Raw genomic sequence first — 19,412 nt, 5'->3', positions numbered from 1 at the left:
CTGACCAAACTATCGAGATCATAATTTTCATATTGCGTCTATTCCTTATACTGATGGTCAAGAATCCGAATCCGTCGGAAAAAAAGTATGTTTATTCGGAGAAAATACGTTTTTGTGTCTGATTTCGTAACTTGAAATATCGTTTGCACTAACTAATTAGCTTACTCGCAGTTACGCCCTCAAGCCTTGAAGTCCTGAAATCCGATCATGTGATCAAAAGTTATTCAGGGTGCTTAATTTATATTTTTCCTCCTCACTGTTCAAAAACTATTTTTTTCTTCCTTACAGAAATATTTTTTTATATAAATTCTCTCTCTGAATTGCTGATTCACCCTTCCATTGATTCGTAAGATTTCTAATCTGTCGATTTACTGATTTATTGATACTGTTTCTTTCTATCTTTGTTCTATTTCATGTAGAACAAATATCACAAGAGCACTCAGAATAAAGATAAACAAAATATTTATTAACGCAAGTGATTTGACAAATCATATTCTATTTATAAAACATTACAAGCTATTTATGTGAATGATAAACTTGATGTCAAGCAATGATATATAAATATCAGAGAATAAACTATTAAAAATATGTACAATACAGAATTAAATAACAAAAATACACCATCAGAGCATCATAAACAAATATCAATTCTTTTACTAACTCGTTTTTTTCAGCAAGTCTATTCAGCCAAAAAAATGAATGATATTTGAAGTGAAAATGGCTGAAATCTAAACCTCTAAAACAGGGGTTTCCGACTTACATGAGGTCGGGGGCCACAATTACAAACACAAATCAAATGGCGGGCCGCAACTTTATCAAAAGTTTTTGTAGGACTCTTTTATGTTTGAAGGAACATTAAATATTACTGTCAGAGTTTTACCAAGTTGTAAAAAACGAAAGTATTGAATGACGAATTAAAATAAGAAGTAGATTTTTAAAAAGATTTAATTGTTATTAATAATAATTTTAAAAATATTAAATAAATAATGAAATTTCGGGCTACAATAACTTTAATATGCACCTATGTATTAAACAATTAATGTGCAACAGATATCTAATTGTTAAGGTATTAAAACTTACATAGTAGCACACAAAATATTCAGTGAGAAAATTGAGGTTTTTTCTGATGCATCCTACAGTAAATAGATATTTACATTTTAAATTTAAAATTTACAAATGTGTGTGTAAATATTCTCGTACAAAATGGGTGGTTTCAAAAAGTTAAATCGGAGAATTTATTCGAGAAAATTTTTGATACGCGCATGCTAAATTATATTCACAAAATACAAAAAAAGTGAAGTAAAAAAGACAAACATACACGATTATGTTTGTATTTGAATAAATTTTTTCCTGAATGCAAAACCTGAAAAATAAATTTCTTTGCACCGTTGGTATGTTAAATTTTACAGAAACGAAGAAATTAGGTTTTTATTAACGAGAGAAGTATTTTAAACCCATATAGATTTTTTTTACGAAAATTGTCCTAAAAAAAATGACAACTAATATATTTTAGTTCGCGGGCCACAAAAAAAGGCTTCGCGGCCGGATGCGGCCCCCGGGCCGCCAGTTAGAAACCCCTGCTCTAAAAGATAAATGGATTAAACTCTGTAGATTTTCCCCCTAGGATGGCCCTCTTCCTCTAAATTAAAAACCTTATATAATAAATTTTTTACAACTTTTTTAATTTTGCTTCATTAAAACTATGACTTATTTAACATTGATTTATTAAAAAAAACTTTTTTTAACCATTCTGTTGGTTAAAAGAGGAGCTGAATTCAAGTCAACGGCCTAGTGATCCATTTTAGAATCTCAAATTACTCATCAAATTGTTAATTCTGCACAATTGCCCCAGACGTTTAGAGTTGAGTTTAAATGCTATTTTTTTTCTAAACTCAATTAACCTCCTATGTTTTATTTTCGCACTTGTTCAAATTTAAAAAGAAAGTAATTTTTGCGCATATAAATTAATCAAAATGTTTTTTTTCTTCACACATTTAGAAAAGGCTCTTACGAAAATAGATTCACATCTCTTGATAGAAAGGTAAAAAGATATTCCAGGGACTAGGTGATAAGAAATTTCACTAATAGATAGCGTCAGAACGATCTAACTACCACAAAATTCTTAAATACGTCTTTCTGACGACACCTATCATTAGAATTTCTAACAACCGAGTTTAACATAACTATAATATAGTGTTTTCAACACAACACGAGATTATTTGAAAGCCAGAAAGCAAATTGCAATTTAGTAGTTTCTGAAACTGTAATAATTTTATTAAAAACAAGTCCAAACTTTTGGTGTCTCGCGTTTTTTTTAAAAACATTTCAAATAGTTGTATAATGGTTTCTGGAACATGCAAACAATGAACACCGTCCTTTGTCTCTTCCAAAAAAGGCCGCCTTTCTCAGTCTTTCTTTAAAGTCACTTTTGATGTATCTGTTATTAAAAATGGTATAAATTATCCTAAAAGGAAAAGAAAAATTTCATTAGTTGTCAATTTAAAAAAAATAAATACAAAACTATTCAAAATAGACTAAAACCTCAGCATCGGAAGGATTGTCCGTCTGGAAACTTCCTTTACAAAAAAATTTAAGCTACTTTTGAGGTTGTTTTGAAGAGATAAGGTTCATTTGAGGTTTATTTAAAGTGAACTTCAGAAACAACCTTAAAAAGTCAACCCCCAAAGGTTCATAATCAAGGTGTATGAAGTTGTTTTTATTCACACTTGAGGTTGTTTTTAGGTTTGATAGAAATCTACCTCAGAGCATACAGCTTAGAGAGGTTGCTTTTGAGGTACACATTTTATTTTTTTCTATACATCAAACAAACAAAGTATATTTGAGGTGTGATTAATTTCACATGATTTCAACAAAAAGTATTGTCGATCAATATAGGAAGTTGAAGTGTAAATTAGTTGAAACTGAAGCTCATTGATGTGGTTATTTTTGGTGCAAAATGTTGCCACATTTTCTGCTTCAGGTGTATTAGTTTACACTTGTCAACCATAATCTCAAAAGCATCTTATTTAGTATAAGAGTTCGTCTTAAATTGTGAAACAAACAAAACATTTCAAGTTGAAGTTCACGTTTCTAAATCAAGGTATTTCTCTGCAGTTATTTTACTTTCCGAGATTGTGGGGTGTTGTCAAACGCGATAATTTTCGTTACGGCAAGCATTACTCGCTACAGTTGAATATTTTACCTTGAAATCTTATTAATTCATAAATTCATTTTAACAGTAAAAACTAAGCATTCAAGACAAGACTAAGCATAAAACAAGAATTTTAAATACACTTGTGCTAGTATTTTTTAGAAAATTTCAACCGTTATTCATTATTTTCTTTGTTAATGATTAATATTTGGAGAAATAATAAGGAATAGTAATTTAGTTCGTTACAATTCCGCTTTTTCTATATACCATGTATGTATGTGGTATAGAGGGAGTATAAGTTAATGTCTAGTATTGTGCGAAATGAAAGTTTTGATTATCAAAGTAAAACAAGACTTAATTTTTCAAACAAAAATACCAAACATAAATGACTAAAAAATACAGCATTCCTTCAATAAACGCATTACTGACCAGGTTGTCATGGTGCCACAATTTCGGGCCCAACGGCGGCAATGTGGTCAGTTTAGATTATGCTAGACTGCCCTGAGTAGCTAATGGAAGCTGAGTGAGCTTCATGATGCCACCGAGTTTCGAAATTCGAACCTCAGTCATTCGCAAGGATAGTTCAGTGACTTATCCGCTTAACCATCGCGTCTGAGCATAGTTATCAATGATATAACAAAATAAAGATTACATTGTAAAACAGCGCCGTTCAGCTATAGTTATATAGTCTTTGTTAGGGACCTCTTATAGGTTATGGAATGGTGGATTTCTGCAAAACTGTGTAATTAAGTTCTTTTTCAAATCAATACATTGTGATTCATTCTCTGTACTATATGTGAACTACATATTGTGATTTATACAGTATTACCGATTGTGATAGGAATTTGGCTATGCATGCCGGGTTGAAGCAAGGAAAGAGAACAGTGCTGCGTTAAGACTTACAGTTGATTATAATAAATATTTATTATATTTTCCCTCAGAACTATTTGTAGTTGTTTCTGAACTTCCAAGTAAATCAATACAAGTTAGATTAAATCAATTAGGACGATGACGTTGATATAGTAGATTACAATCAAGGGGTCTGTAATCAAATATTCATTTTCAAGTCCAAGACACTAAAGAGCTTTAAGTATTATCTTCATATATGTTTACGCGTTAGGCAAATGAGTTGTGTGTAATTAAGTTGGAGTGTTTCCTTATTTGAAGGCACTGCAGCCTATTACGGGCTAAGGCAGTCCCAAGTAGTCTTTGTCATCAGGGCCTATCCGCAGCAAGGCTCTTACTGTTTCCCTTATTTTCTATATGAAAGTCCTTCTCCACAGAGTCAAGTCACCTAATTTGTGGTCTTCCTCATTTTCTGTTTTCCATGGATAAATAAATGCGAGCATTTTTACTACATTTGTTTCATCAGATCGTAATAGATGTCTGAGTCATCGTTGTCTATGGAATTTCGTGACTTTAAAAATATCAGGTTGTTTGTACTTTTGGTAAATTTCGAAGTTAAATAAGTAACTCTAGCTATTATTTTCATGGTCTGCACCAAATATTTTTCTTAAGATTTTCCGTTCAAAGAACAATTTTTTTTTTTGTAATTTGGTTACTGTAACTTGGTTGAAGTATAGAGTAATAGAATGCTGACTCAATGTTACATCCCTTTTCTTCTATGCTAATAGAAAAAGCATTATTTGCGTAGAACGAACAGGAAAATATAATACTTTTTACTTGTTGAACCACAATATCGTTCATATTTGTAGCAACCGTAATACGACGATAATTTGAACCATATTGTAGAGCAAATAGTTTAAAAATTTCAACACGATATTATCGTTCACATTGAGTGGAAACGGGGTTAATTTTAAACGCATAATTAAAGTTAATTTGTACGATATTATAAGACTGAACCGATTTTTCTGAGAGCATATTAATACAAATGGATCCATTACAGAATTAAATGATACTAGGAGGCTTCGCCCCCTGCTCGCTGGCGCTCTCCAACCCCCGGAACTGCTTCCGCAGTTCATTTCGGATTGCTTCGCAATCCGCTGCATCTGCATAAAGCATCTGCTTCGATGAAGATAATTTTGTGAGAATTTTTTTAATAATTCGGTGAGAATTCACCCGATTAGACATATGATGCTCACTTTCTTGCTCGCCGAAGCCTATCAATTAAAACGTATTAGCGTTTTATATAATATTGATTAGCCATATGATGCTCACTACGTGCTCTTGCGCGCCGAATCCAATCAATTAAAAATGAAAACTGTTGCCAGCGCGAGAAAAGAAATATCATCGATTTTATTGATACATACGTACGTATTAGCGTTTTATATAATACTAGGAGGCTTCGCCCCCTGCTCGCTGGCCCTCGCCAACCCCCGGAACTGCTTTTGCAGTTCATTTCGGATTGCTTCGCAATCCGATGCTCGCTTTGCTCGCGCATTGGATACATTCTTAACATCTAACTTTTGTATACTTTTTTGATTACTGAAGTTCCGAAAACTTTTCACTGTAGAAAATTCTAAACCTGTACATTTCAATATTAATTTGAAATTGCAAACAGTTCACATATTTTTCTTAATCACACTATACTAAATTTCAGTTGTTGAGAAAAGTAACTTTTGAAAGCTTTGTTTTAAAGTCTTTCCCACCAGAGGGCTAAAACCATGTGTTGTAAAGCAATATGAAATAGTACTGAACACCGGATGTAAAGCATCGGCTTCGATGAAGATAACTTTATGAGAATTTTTTTGATAATTCGGTGAGAATTCACCCGATTAAACATATGATGCTCACTACGTGCTCTTGCGCGCCGAAGCCTATCAATTAAAACGTATTAGCGTTTTATATAATATAGATTAGCCATATGATGCTCACTACGTGCTCTTGCGCGCCGAATCCTATCAATTAGAAATGAAAACTGTTGCCAACGCGAGAAAAGAAATATCATTGGTTTTATTGATACATGCGTATTAGCGTTTTATATACAGTCAATTCGCTATAACTCGAAGTACGATAACTCGAATATTACTATAACTCGATTTTTTTATGAGGTCCCGACCCTTTTATCTTCAATTTCATGTTAATTATTGTCGATTACTCGAATTTGAGTCCCTTTAACTCGATTTTTTTTGGATCTTTTAAAGCAAGAAAAAAAACCTAGGAGCTGATATCTTGCCCCTTCCTTTGCAAAACACACACAATGTCTTTCGCACTCTTCATGGAGAAGCTAAAGCTGTCCCTCTTGAAGTATGTGAACAGTGGTTAAATGAAACGTTACCAAATTTACTTCAAGGATACAGTGAAAATGATGTTTTCAATATTGATGAAATGGGTTCATTTTTTAAATGTCTTCCAAATAAGACTATGATGTTTAAGCATGAAAACTGCTCATGGGGTAAAATGTGCAAGGAACGTTTGACTGTCCTAGTTGGAGGAAATGCGTCTGGTACAGAGAAATTGCCCTTACTTGTTATCGGAAAATACCGAAATCCCCGATGTTTCAAGAATGTAAAAACGTATCCTTTGGATTACAAGTCTAACAAAAAGTTTTGGATGACATCAGTTTTATTTGAAGACTATGTAAGAAAATTGGATCGGAAATTCTTCGCTAAAAAAAGAAAAGTGATACTCTTAATGGATAAATGCACAGCACATAGTGATCTACCTAATTTGAAAGCCATAAACTTGCAGTTTCTCCCGCAAAACACAACAACAAAGTTGCAGCCGATGGACCAGGGTATCATAAAATGCTTCAAACAGTCTTATCGTAAATGGCTTGTCAGAAAAATGATCTTAAATATTGTAACCATTTAGAAGATTTGTAATTAATAAGCATTAATTAAATAATCCGACAATATTTTGAAAGTCCAAAACCGAAACTAACGGTAAGTCGAACTTCCGATATGTCGAAGTTTTTCGTCAGTCCTATCAGATTCGAGTTATCGCGAATTCACTGTAATATAGATAGATACTTACAGTGAAGACACATCCTTTTCTAAAGAAGCCATCCGAGCTGACTGATCTGAAAACTGACAGACCAATCTTTCTAAGCAGTGATTATTTTCGCTCAGCATTCCGCTGCACTGCAAATACGATGCCATGACCTCATCGTTGTAGTCTTGCTTGGGATTCATCTGCTTCAGGTACTTGTGGATAATATCCAGATCTCGAGCGTCTCGTTTGAGGCGAATATTGCTGTCTTCCTGGGTAGGGGATGTTTTAAATGACGAGCTGAGGTTACTTGAAGCTCCCATCAGGATGTCATCAACAGCTTCTCTCCGACTCCTGCCAGTTATCATTCCTAATGGGGGAAAAAAGCAGCGTTAATATTTAAATAAAGTATTAAGTAGTTATCATTAAAGAAAGTAAAAAAGATAAAAGAAGTGTTTAATATTATAATGAGATCAGTATCATATACAAAGTTTTAACGGGTAAACAAATTCAATCATTCTATTAAGTACATAGATAAACAGGCAAACTGTATTCAATAATTCAGCGTAACTTGTACTGTGATTTTTTATATTCCATGCTATTGTTCTTAGTTCAAGCTATTCGCCATTTTCTTTTTCATTATTATTATTATATTATAATAGTTTTTGCAAACTTAGTGAAGAATAGTACGCATCTACAATCTGTATTGTTCTCTCGCAGCTATATGTTTCCTATTTTTCATTTATCTCTAGTACTAAAATTTCAAAACAAGAATCTAATACTTAAACGAATGCCGAAGGTACATAAAATTCATAAAAGCAATAAAGATTGATAAAAATGTGGATGAATGAATGGGTTCGCCCTATAAACGGGTGTGACGTATGGTGGGGCGGAAGTCGAATTCTTGGTCATAGATGACGCTACTGGAAAACAAGAACAATCACACCCCCTCTGCCTAAACAGGCATACGTCAACAACAACAACAACAACAGCAGATTAATAAAAAACTTTTTTTTAAACTCTTTTCAAGTTTATCTTTGCTTATTTTGAACCCGAAAAAGGACTTCAAAGGCAGTATACAATGAAAAACATTTTGTGGGTTAAAGTTACCTCATGTGATTTGAGTAACTTCACCAGCAACTTTTTAGAATTTTTACAGAAAAAGAAAGCAGTTAAAATGTATTTAAACATTCTAGTCTTACTCTATACTGTTCTCCGCAAAGTTAGAAAATTATTTACCTTTCACCATCTGATAGATAAACACAGATTTTGTGCCAAAAATTTAAAATTCGCCAAAGTAACACCAGATGATTACTTTTTTCAGCCTAAAGACTATAAGAAAAATCTGCATTGCGTTTCAATTACATTGATGTAAAGTATTTGTCACGAAATAATATGTTATTAGGATCAATTTTGAGCTTTCTTAATACAAAGTTGGCATAAATTCTTTAGGAGATATAGATAAAGCGTTTTACATTCTATTGGGATTACTAAATATGAGCTATCATATTGCCATATTGTTGTTTTACTCTTGTGGGATTTTAATAATAAATACTCCAAGTTTCGTTTAAGAAATGTCATCAAGTTATTCTAAATATTCGTTTACCCGCTTCTTTTTTATACACAGTAAAAATATTGATTGCTGTTGCTGTCGTAGGCCATAAAGGCAAGGGGTGCGATTGCTCTTGTTTTCCAGTGGAGCCATCTATGGTAAAAGATTTGAATTCTGCCGCACCCATACGTCACATCTGTTTATAGGGCGGACCCATTTATACATCCATTCATTCATCCACAGATCGTAATTTTGACCTGAAACAGAGAACGATCCATCTCCAATTCAGTACTCCTAGAAGTATAATTTGTTATGGGGACATGGAGTACTTTGTGACCCGAGAGATTTAACGTGCACCAGGTCTCCTTTTACTACAAGAAGAGTCTTCGACCGGCTGGATTCAAACTCCCGTTCTCACGGACGTGAGTCCAGCACCCCTCCAACCAGGCTATCCCAGCCCCAAAAATTTAAATTAATTTTAACTCATGGTTTTGAGTTATTTATTTTAAAGCAACTCTTTGCATTCTTAACAAATCTCCTTACACGAATTTAAAATTTTTTACGTTTTTAAAAACGTGTTTTTAATTATTCTTTCTTTCTTCTTATTTTTTAAAAAAATCTATGCATTGCCCTTCTACTTGCGACGTTCTGTCAGGATGTGATACGTAAACTCCAGCAATTTGGTAAAACTGTAGCCCTACAATGGATTCCCGGGCGCTGTGATATTGCAGGAAATGAGAGGGCTGATGTTTTGGCAAAGAGAGGCACAAGAATTCTCCAGGCTGTTAGTAGCCCAGTTCCCTTTTCAACTTTAAAAAGGATTGTTAGATCAAAAATCAATGGGGACTTCCATCTTCAATTATCAGAAAGGGTAAAGACTGAAGTGTGGAGAGATCTTCGACAGAACACCATTCAGACTGGCCGTGCAGCGAAGTGGTGGCTCGGTTTCGACCATATACCGGACATGACTGCCTAGCCGCTCACCTGTTTCGCTTAGGGCTGGCACCTGATCCCTATTGTTCTCTGTGCAAGAGCCAAGTTGTTTTGGATAGCAGCCACATCCTGTGCTGCAGGGCCCTCTGCGGGTCGTCGTCTACCGAGCGATATTGGGAGACAGGAGCGCTCCTGAGGAAATGACTTTTTACTTTCTTGTTTTGTTCCTGTGTTTGTGCTTTTTAACATGTCAATTCACCTCTGCCATTTGAAATAAATAAATTGAAAAAACAAACTCTTCTTTAAATAAATAATTCGCGCTGTTAAAACTAAATTTTTCCTTGCGATTTCAAAAAGCGTAGTCTTAAAGTAATTTACCTTCGGTTGTTAAAGTTGGTAGAATTGCGGCCATACTGCTGAGAGCAGCACTTGCAATGATTGGTATGGTAGCTAGGGGTGCAAGTAACGCTAGCATGCTTTCCAGACTGAAGGAGGTGGGTGCAGGCGTTTTATACCCGTAATGCTGAAATCTGTGGAACTCGTATACATCTCCATTCGGATTTGGCCTGCCTTGCCTTCTATTGTTGTCGAAGTCCCCTGAAAAATATATCGCAGAGATTTTATTGAAAAAATTATTAAAATTTCATTTGAAATGTATGTAAATATGCTTATTACCTATAAAAATTATCCCTCCCCTGTTTTCCGTCCAAATTGCAATTTTTAAATTTTTTTCAATCTTCCAAATATTTTGTGTACTGACATAATTTAAAATAGAGAATTATTAAAAGAAACTATGATTGAATACGCTTTATTGAACTTGAAAAAGTAGGGAAAAAAAGAATAACATTTTGATTTTTTATCGAAATTTAAAAAATTATTTCTTCTTAAAAAATTTATCAAATCCAAGATATTGCGACAAACTCTGATAAAAAGTTTTCTAAAATTGTATTTAAAAAAATTTGCTGAACAAATAAATGAATGAACAGACTAAAATAATTCTTTCAAATTATTATTTGATATTGTGTCATTATTTTACGAATTTACAACTAAGCGCGAATTTCATTTACTTAATAAATGAAATGTTTAGCATACCTGAGTATTCGCCAATATCAATTGGAGCACTCTGTCGCCTATGTCCTTTCTTTACAAATTGCTTGATTTTTTTACCTTCAGTTGTTATGAATTGATTGCTGAGGATAATAAGACACACTTGTAGGCTTATCAAGCGAAATACTCTTAACATCTCAAAGAAATCTGCCAATAAAAACAATTTAATGATAAGATCCATTTTCAAAAAGGACATTTTTAAGTACTTTTATGTTATCATAACAACTATTTATGTTACCCGCAGGACTTATATATAACCTGAAAGAATCGAACAATCAATGTAAAGCTAATATTCAAAAGCACTTTTTCTATTTGTGTTACATTTACGATGTAACTACTTGAAGACAATACATTAAAATTCGTCTTAACATCTCAAAGGTACACAATAATATAAATAATTCGGAAATATAAATCTATTATGAAACTAGTTTCTTTTTTTAAATTTTACTTATACTATACTTATTTTTTTATTTTATTTTATAACCATCGTTGAACAGCCGACCCAATTTTTGGGTTTACAACTAATAACTGAAAATTTTCCCCGACCCGCCTTTTTTTAGGGCATACGGGTAAAAGTTTATTAAAATCAAAAAAATCCAGAAAACAGTACAAACATAAAATACATATCAGACATGGCAAACAGCCCATGATCATGGCGGGCGCAGAGCAGCATTGAGACTACTAATGTTCAACTACATAACCTTGTAATTTGAACCCAATCCAGAAGACAAGGGAACTCCTGGATCAAGTATTGGGAGAAATTTGCCTTTCTGGAGGACTTCTTTACTAGATCTAACCCGCGTTTGCGTTACATGGAGAGGAAGACTACGAGAATCTCCCACGGTTAACCTGATGGCAAGGGGATTCTAACTCATGATTCGTCTATCACTGGGGATATTTCACGTCAGCACTGTGGTCGGTGTAAGCCAGATGCGGAATTCGTATCGACCAGTCAGGATCGAACCCCGGTTCACCTTATTGGAGGGCGAACGCTCTATCCTCTAAGCCATCGTGGCTCTATGTTGTACTTATATAGCCTTTGGAGATGTCTAAGTTGAACTCACTTCTCTTACCTGGTCACTAGAAGATCATCAATGATCAATCAGCTAGAGATGCAACCAATAGAAATGCATTTCAATTTGGATAAGAATACGAATAGTCCAATAGGAATAGTGCAATATGGAGTGTGATTGAATAAAAATTGTATCTGTGAGGGCTAGAGTAAGTACTCAATGATAGAAATCATTAAAGGCAGAACATTGTAAAACAAACGCTATATGGACCAACATTTCTTAGTTTCACAAACTAGTGCTTGTTGCCCCATCGACATCGAACTAACCACTGGATAGTTTTTCTCTTAACGCAGGGAAATGCCGCTTATTTTAACTCAAAACTTCCAACATAAAAGTCCTAATAATGATATCAAGGATTTTCTTCACTTCTCAGTGTGGTTCTAAACTACAAGAATTTATATTCATTCAGAAGGCTCTGTTAGGCTAATTGTTCATCAGCGACCTTAAAAACTAAAATAAATAAATAAATAAATAAATAAATAAATAAATAAATAAATAAATAAATAAATAAATAAATAAATAAATAAATAAAAATGCATTGCATTTCAGTTAAAAATTTTTAATCCCAAAGTTGAAAGTAATAAAAACATGCACCGTATATATCTCGGTGTATAAGTTGACCTCTTATTTTTGATTATGATATAGCGAATTTCTAGTCTATAAGTCGACAGCTGAACATACCAAATATAAAAATTTCTAAAATTAAAAAACGTACAAAAAGTAATAAATCTACTAGTAATTTTCTAAAATTATAAATATAAATGCAAAATTATCTTAACTTTTCTTATTCTTATTTTTTTTCTTTCTAAAAGTGATTTAAAATATTGTTTCTAAAAGGAAATCTTTATATGTGAAGCAAATATGATGAAAGCAAATTCAAAATTAATTGTGTGTAACATATTAAAAATAGTTTCTAAAAGGGTTCAATTGGTTTAGAGTTATTCACATTATCACATTGTTTAAAATGCATCTATAAATTACTATCAATTGATATCTGACTCAATTACCGGTTTAAAGTCGGCGCCATGATTTTCGTAACATTTTGGGGGTTTGAAAAATCAACTTATACACCGAGATATTACGGTATATGCTTTGAAATATTTGTCCAGCACTGAATCATATAATCGTGCAAATTAGCTGCCATCTTAATATGGTGCTAGATTGAACACTGTTATGGGGCACTTTAAACCATCATAAACCTTGTTGCGCAAGACTATAGTGCAAGTGGAACGAAAACATTCATGAATTATTTCAAGGTACCAATAATGTAGTACAACATTTAATCGATTTTTTCTTTGAGAGTGTTAAAATAGGATCATACTTTATAAGCATATTTATTTTATGATTATGCATATTAGCATCGTCAGAGAAATTTTGTTAACTAAACAACAATCTAAAACTACTAATAAATAAAAAAAACCACTGATATAAATTCTTACCTTATATTTTTTAAAACTCTTTACTCGCAATAGCTTGGAGAAGTGTTGATGAAAAAGAATCTATCTTCACCACACAAACCTAACAGACACGCGCCAAATTTTTGATGACTCCTGACTAAACTGTTCTCATTTGCAATATTTTTCCGACCTAAAGAGATGGTGCGAAATAGTACACCGGAAGGCCCCGCCATTTCGACTGAGTGAGCAAAGCAATACGAATGAGGATATGGTTCAGAGCATCAATATGGTTCCGTTTGAATTCTTCGATGGGCAGTTTATTCCTGGTGCACAAAAGATGGCTCCTGCCTTGTTCAACAGAGGCGATCAGCTTCGACACACTGCCTGACTTCTTTCGCTTTGAATTCATTTGATATATGCGAACAAAAGGTTTTTTTTTTGAAACTCGCCGTTCTACAATAACACCTTTTGTTATTTACCTACTATTTAGCGAATGAATACAATCGCCATTTTTGTTCTTTGCGACGGTTCTGTGTCTTGGGAAGGAATATTCATTCTGTAAGATTACAGAGCAAAGAGCAGTTAAATTAATGAGTGAACTAAATTTTCCTTTAATTGTATTTGTTCATTCATTACAAAGAGAGTAAGATAAAAGCATTTTTATTATTCCAGTCAAAATGAATGTGGTTTATAATTACCGGAAAATTAAAATTGGTCATCACACAAACTAGTATAAGAGCATTTCTTAAGTTAAGTAAATGGTATTTCATGAAAAATTATAAGATCAATATAACCCTGTAACTCACATATCACGGGAACAGCTGTTACAATTTTATAACATTTCAATGTCTCGTGTTTACATCACTTGTAACTTCGAAAGTTTTCATACAATTGTACTGAAGTTTCTTAAATTTTATTTACGCAGATTATATATCTAAAATAATTGTCCGAAAGTTAAAGTCAATTTTAAACTATCTCTTAATTTTATTCATTTTTCCATAAGTTTAATTTTACTGAAACTAAATTTTGTATTTTAATAATATTCGCTTTTTTCTAAAGATTACAAAATAGTCAAAATAGGAATCATGATTATGAACATCTTCTTATTTTCATTTTGCATAATTTATTTAATATAAACTGAAAAATGGGCTTGTTTTTTAACATGGTAGTTCATGCAAACTCATATGATTAGTTTTCCGTTTTAAGTTTATCAAACTGTTGAGTAACGAAGAGTCAGGAATGATTATGAGGAAATATAATATCGTGGTGTTTATTTCGAAATCAAGGGATAAAAAAGACGGTTAATAGCTTACACCTGCAGAGAAAAGTTATTTATTTTGAATAATTTCGAATGAAATAAATCCATTTTCTTTCCAGAATTATTTATCATAGGCAGCTGCTTATGCTTACATCAGACTATTTTCGTCTCGCTTCTCCAGAAAAAAAATTGAAGCAATATATTTGCATAAACATATTAATGTCATGTATAATCTACCTATTATCAATTGTACAATTTTGGAATTGAAATTTTTTTTTTTTTTTACTAATAAATGACACTATCTTTACAACAATCTCTAATAACTATACACTGTTAGAAACTTCTCGGAAAAGTGGTTAAATAACAATTTTTTTAATTGTTGGTTTACCATATTCAAACCATATTGTCAAATAACCATAAATTAGAAGGTATTTAATTTGTGAATAGTGAGAAAAATCCCTTATTAACAGCTTTCACCTAATTCGGTTAAACGAACGGTACTTTATCGCATCATCTAGGCCCCCCTGATGAAGTCACTTAGTTCTTTGCAGCCAAGAACATATTATAGCTGAGATGGCTAACCTGTCAATCTCATGATTGACAGAATGTGGGTTCGAATCCCAGCGTTGACTCTACAATATTTCCTTCATTCCCTTCAACACATGAAGAGTTTCCAAAGTCCTGCACTCCCCAATTTGTGACCCTGGGCTATTAAATTACGATACTCTCATTCACACTTAGATGGCAGCACTATAAATCTGCTTAGCATAAAAAAGTTTAGAATTTCCTATCGCTCATGATATGATAGATGGTACCCCTGGTTGAATTTCTCTCTTATGGTTTTGAACCATGCTAGCTGTAAATACTAAGGAAACCGTATAGTTTTGTATTCATGGTTTTTTAACCATATTAGTTGCAAACGGTTTCAAAACCGTACAGGTATAAATGGTCTCTACCGTAAACTTTATGGTTAATTGGATGGGCAGGCTGCTGCCGGTTATTATATCATAATTTCAGAATGAAAATTCCGACTATGTAAATATTTTACAAATCTTACGCAACTAAATATGTTAATTTTGTTTCATTTGAACTTTCGCTCGTCTTGTATTGCATATTGTATAAATTTTAAATTTAATATCTGAAGAATACATTCTAAAATTTTGAACTGAAACTTTCTTCCAGTTTTCACGCATTGATGTTCGAATCGAACATTACCTGTGTGGGAGTGCTGTATTATTTTTCGAGGCTTAAAAATGTTTCTTCCAAAAAAAGAAAAAAAAATGTTGAAACTACCATCCGTTTCTTTTTATTATATTTGACTAAATATATTATTTTAAAATAACCGTTAATATTACTGGCATTGCAGGAAAGTCCAAGATTGGTTTTAAATAACTATTTTTATGTAAAACCCATATAATAACCCTTTTCTTTTAAAAGCTTGCTGCTTTGTTATAATTTGATTTAAAAAAAAGCGAATATAACAATCCCACCCAAGAAAATGAAACTTTAAACTTTTCTATTCGATTTTGTTCCTTTCAGTCTTGAGTTTTTTTTCTTATATTTTTAAATATTAATGGTAAGAAAAAATAGCACACAAAATTGGAAATCATCTTCGTAAAAGTAATCAAACAAATTATCTTCCCCTCTCAAAGAAGTTGAATTTAGTTTATTATATGACCGGTCAAAGAGAATAAACCGGAGGAGAATTAACCAAGCCACCATGGATACCGAATTATGGGCAAAATGTAAAGATAGTTTTGTTTATCAACAACAGTAATATTTAATTTCAAGTTATGGAGCGTATTTACGTTAGAAGAAGAGCAGACTTTCAGAAAAAAAATGTACGGGAGCTATTAAATATTTTTTTTCATGGATGTATTTATTTATTTAATAAAGAAAATATTACCAGAATTGGGGAGATTCATAGAGAAATAGTTATTGTTTGTGAATTCCGTATAGCTTGAAGTTGCCAAACTCACAGCGGAGGAAAAAAAATCTTATAAAATTAACGTACTCACTGGAAATAACATTTCTGGTTAAAAAAAACTTATTTTTATTAATAGAGCCAAAATATACGGTACTTAAACCATTAATTTGTAATTTTTTCGTTCATATGGTAATGGTTTTCAAAAAAATAGTTCTTACTACCACACATTTAGTAATAAGTACCAAACTGAAAAATGAGTGTAAGTGAATAAATGGCTTTTATGCCAAGCTTTAAGGTACCATGATATAATTACCTAATTTTACCACAGTTACAGAATTTAGCTATATAATACTGAACTATATTTTCTTGTTAATTTTATCAAAAAACATTACCAAAGCGCTTCGTTAAAAACTATCTAGCTCTTTAGTGTTCTTATAGACCAAGGAACACGGTAAATTTTACCATATCCTTTTAGTTTTAACCATACTTTTTTCTCAATGCTTCCTTATATAAAAAGTTTAGTTTCAAATCCTTAATGTACTGGAGATTAATGCTTTTTTTACTTAACTTCTTTTTACTTGAGTTTACTAAAATTATTTATTTATTATTCTTATTATTTATTTATTGTTAATGTGGAGGAAACCATGTAATAGGAATTATTTTTACGAAACATAGGCAGCCTACCTATGAATGAAGGCAGAAAGATTAAGATTAGCGTGCACGCTCAGGAAAAAAATTCGTGACTGAATTATCATGCCACCAAAAAAGAAAAAGAAAAAAAAAAAAAGACCTGAAAAAGTTATAAAAATAAAAGTTATAGGTTGCGCTCTGATAGTAGCTTCCGAATTTAATTTTGACATTGACCTTGTAATAATAACCTAGTCATAAAGGGGGAAATTAGATCAAAATTCATGCTCTTATTTGTCATTTTATTTTTATTTGAAGTAAAAAATAATAAGATCAAAACACATTTATTTTATAGATTGGAGAAAGCGCCGTTCAGTAAAATTTATGTAAAATGTAATACGTTCATTATTTGTCAGTTTAGATTTAGTATTTATTTTATTAGGCTGTTGTTAACAATTTTTTTGCGATACTTATTTAACAAAATAATTTTAAAGAAATCAAAATAGCCTTTATTTTGCTTTTGCTAAACGCTTTTTGGATTGTACTTTCAAATTTGTACGGAAAAAAATGAACGAAATTCACAGAAGATTCATGAAAATTTTTGAAAATTTTTTAAGAAAAAAAATAAATAAATAAAAAAAATTAAAGGTACGCATTGAAGGACGTGGGATGTTAAAAATAATAAAATAAAAACATGCAAAGGAGCTGAAAAATGGTTTATTTGCATTTTATGCAATCAGGGTTTGCAAAAATAAGGATTAAAAATTTTTTAATTTTTTTAAAAATTTAAATCAGATTTTTTAAATTTTTTAACTTCTACCAATCAGAACTTTGATTAAATATATTATAAGTGCTTAGAAAATATTACAAACAGAGTAATCAGGTTTTCTCACTAAGAAGGTTAAGATAATTACATAATTACTGCAAACTGATCAGTGAAAAAATAAAATCCTACTTGTTTTGTTATTCAATCTTGATACTTTCATGAATAAATAACGATTAAGACTCCGTTTGTCAGTGAAATATCAAATGAAGAACAATTTAGATCAGGAAACACTTAAAAATAAATAAGTCGAAATTGCAATAATATAATATATAAGTTTTAAAAGTATTTTTATTGGAATAAAAACAAAATAATTTGGTATTTTTGAAATGTGTTAATTAAATGGCAAATTATTTTATATCACCGATTATAAAACATAGTAGTTTAATAGTTTCACATAACTTTAATTCCCATTTAGATCTTTATTAAAAATTGTAATCGTATTTTAATTATTAAATAATAAGTTTGCATACATTAGTGTCTCATTATTTCTCCGGTTTAAAACTTCAATATCAATGACACCAGAAAAATCACAACCTTAAGAATAAATTTGTAAATTATCCTAAACAAAAACGTTTTTAATTTAAACCAATGATTTTTTTAATTAAAAAATCAGACAGTTTATATCACGATTTAGTCAAGTGCTTTATCATGCTAGACCTGTATGCAATATTAATATTTTTACTCAAATCAACCGAATTTCGGCACAAAATATTGAAAACTGCTAAAAAAAAAAGAAGAAAAAAAGAACATCCTGTTTAACTTTTGATCTAATGATTTTCACTTATTAGGACTAAAACTTAATGGTTCAATGGGGTGAACTCAAATTACTAATTAAATACCTTTAAAACATAACTAATTTTTTTGTTGTTAATCTATTTTAAAAAAAGGATCACGACATGACTTAAACCATTTTACTCAAATGAATAAGGATAAGAAGAAAAAAAAAAGATCACAATTACGGTATCAAAATAGGAAGAAAAAAATGTTGTAATATATCTTTATTGTGATGTAACATCTCAGATAATGTTATCTTTAGTCTCGTGGTTTGGTGAAAGTGAAGATATGCTATTTATCTACTTCACACTCTTAAAGACCTTCAATACAATATGTAACTTCCGGAACACGCCTTATTTAAGAGTTAATCGATATTTTAAACTGAAAAAAATGCTATGCTAATTCCATTTTAGTTTAATATATCTGCAGTGCTCAAGTTATAAAATGGAACGACTTAATAGCTAATGGAACGACTTATTAACTAATGGACGAATTATCATGTAAAAAGATGCAATTTTGATTGTTCAAGGGTTTGATTTTAAATGGGCTAATTTGAGATGACCATATTTAAAGTTACTGACAGATTTTCTCTGAATGAATATACTAATTTTCCCATTTCAATTTGATTCTAACAATTTTGACAAATTTGATTTCTTAACCCTCAAAATATAAAGATGGTCGCATTCGGGGAAATATATTCACAGTAGTCAAGGAACTATTTAATATAATCTCTGGAACTATTTAAGATAATCTTAAAATTTTTGAGCGCAATTGTTAATCTCACTTATCCAATAATTGATCAATGAACAAATATTTTATTCATTTATTATTATTTGTTATTATTTTATTTAATAATGATGGAGGAATTTTTTTTTTAGATTATAGGGTATACAAAT

The 19,412-nt window shown here is 31.5% G+C and overlaps 1 protein-coding gene across 2 annotated transcripts; it reads right to left on the bottom strand.

Moving 5' to 3' along the window:
- Positions 1–445: 445 nt before the first annotated feature.
- Positions 446–13,489, bottom strand: LOC107450545 (uncharacterized). Of its 2 annotated transcripts, XM_016066359.4 has the most exons (5): positions 13,147–13,489; positions 10,620–10,781; positions 9,906–10,124; positions 7,088–7,412; positions 446–2,464 (listed from the first exon to the last, which is right to left on the bottom strand). In XM_016066359.4, the coding sequence occupies exons 2-5, from the start codon at positions 10,768–10,770 to the stop codon at positions 2,326–2,328; spliced, it is 834 nt and encodes a 277-aa protein (XP_015921845.2). In that variant the 5' UTR covers positions 10,771–10,781; positions 13,147–13,489; the 3' UTR covers positions 446–2,325. The 2 variants fall into 2 exon arrangements, with proteins under 2 accessions (XP_015921845.2, XP_015921846.3); XM_016066360.4 differs by lacking the exon at positions 13,147–13,489 and having other exon boundaries at positions 2,245–2,464; positions 10,620–10,894.
- Positions 13,490–19,412: the final 5,923 nt, after the last annotated feature.

Source organism: Parasteatoda tepidariorum, chromosome 7, assembly GCF_982258835.1.
Source record: "Parasteatoda tepidariorum strain Cologne lab strain chromosome 7, Ptep-v5.0, whole genome shotgun sequence".
NCBI lineage: Eukaryota > Metazoa > Arthropoda > Arachnida > Araneae > Theridiidae > Parasteatoda > Parasteatoda tepidariorum.
This window is presented reverse-complemented; position numbering and strand designations above follow the sequence as displayed.

Excerpts from the sequence above, each read along its gene's own strand:
- LOC107450545 (XM_016066360.4), bottom strand. The coding sequence starts at position 10,830 with ATGTCCTTTTTGAAAATGGATCTTATCATTAAATTGTTTTTATTGGCA. Across the intron at positions 7,413-9,905 it reads ACCAACTTTAACAACCGAAG|GAATGATAACTGGCAGGAGT; the intron begins GTAAATTACTTT and ends TTCCCCCATTAG. Across the intron at positions 2,465-7,087 it reads GAAAAGGATGTGTCTTCACT|GATAATTTATACCATTTTTA; the intron begins GTAAGTATCTAT and ends TTTTCCTTTTAG.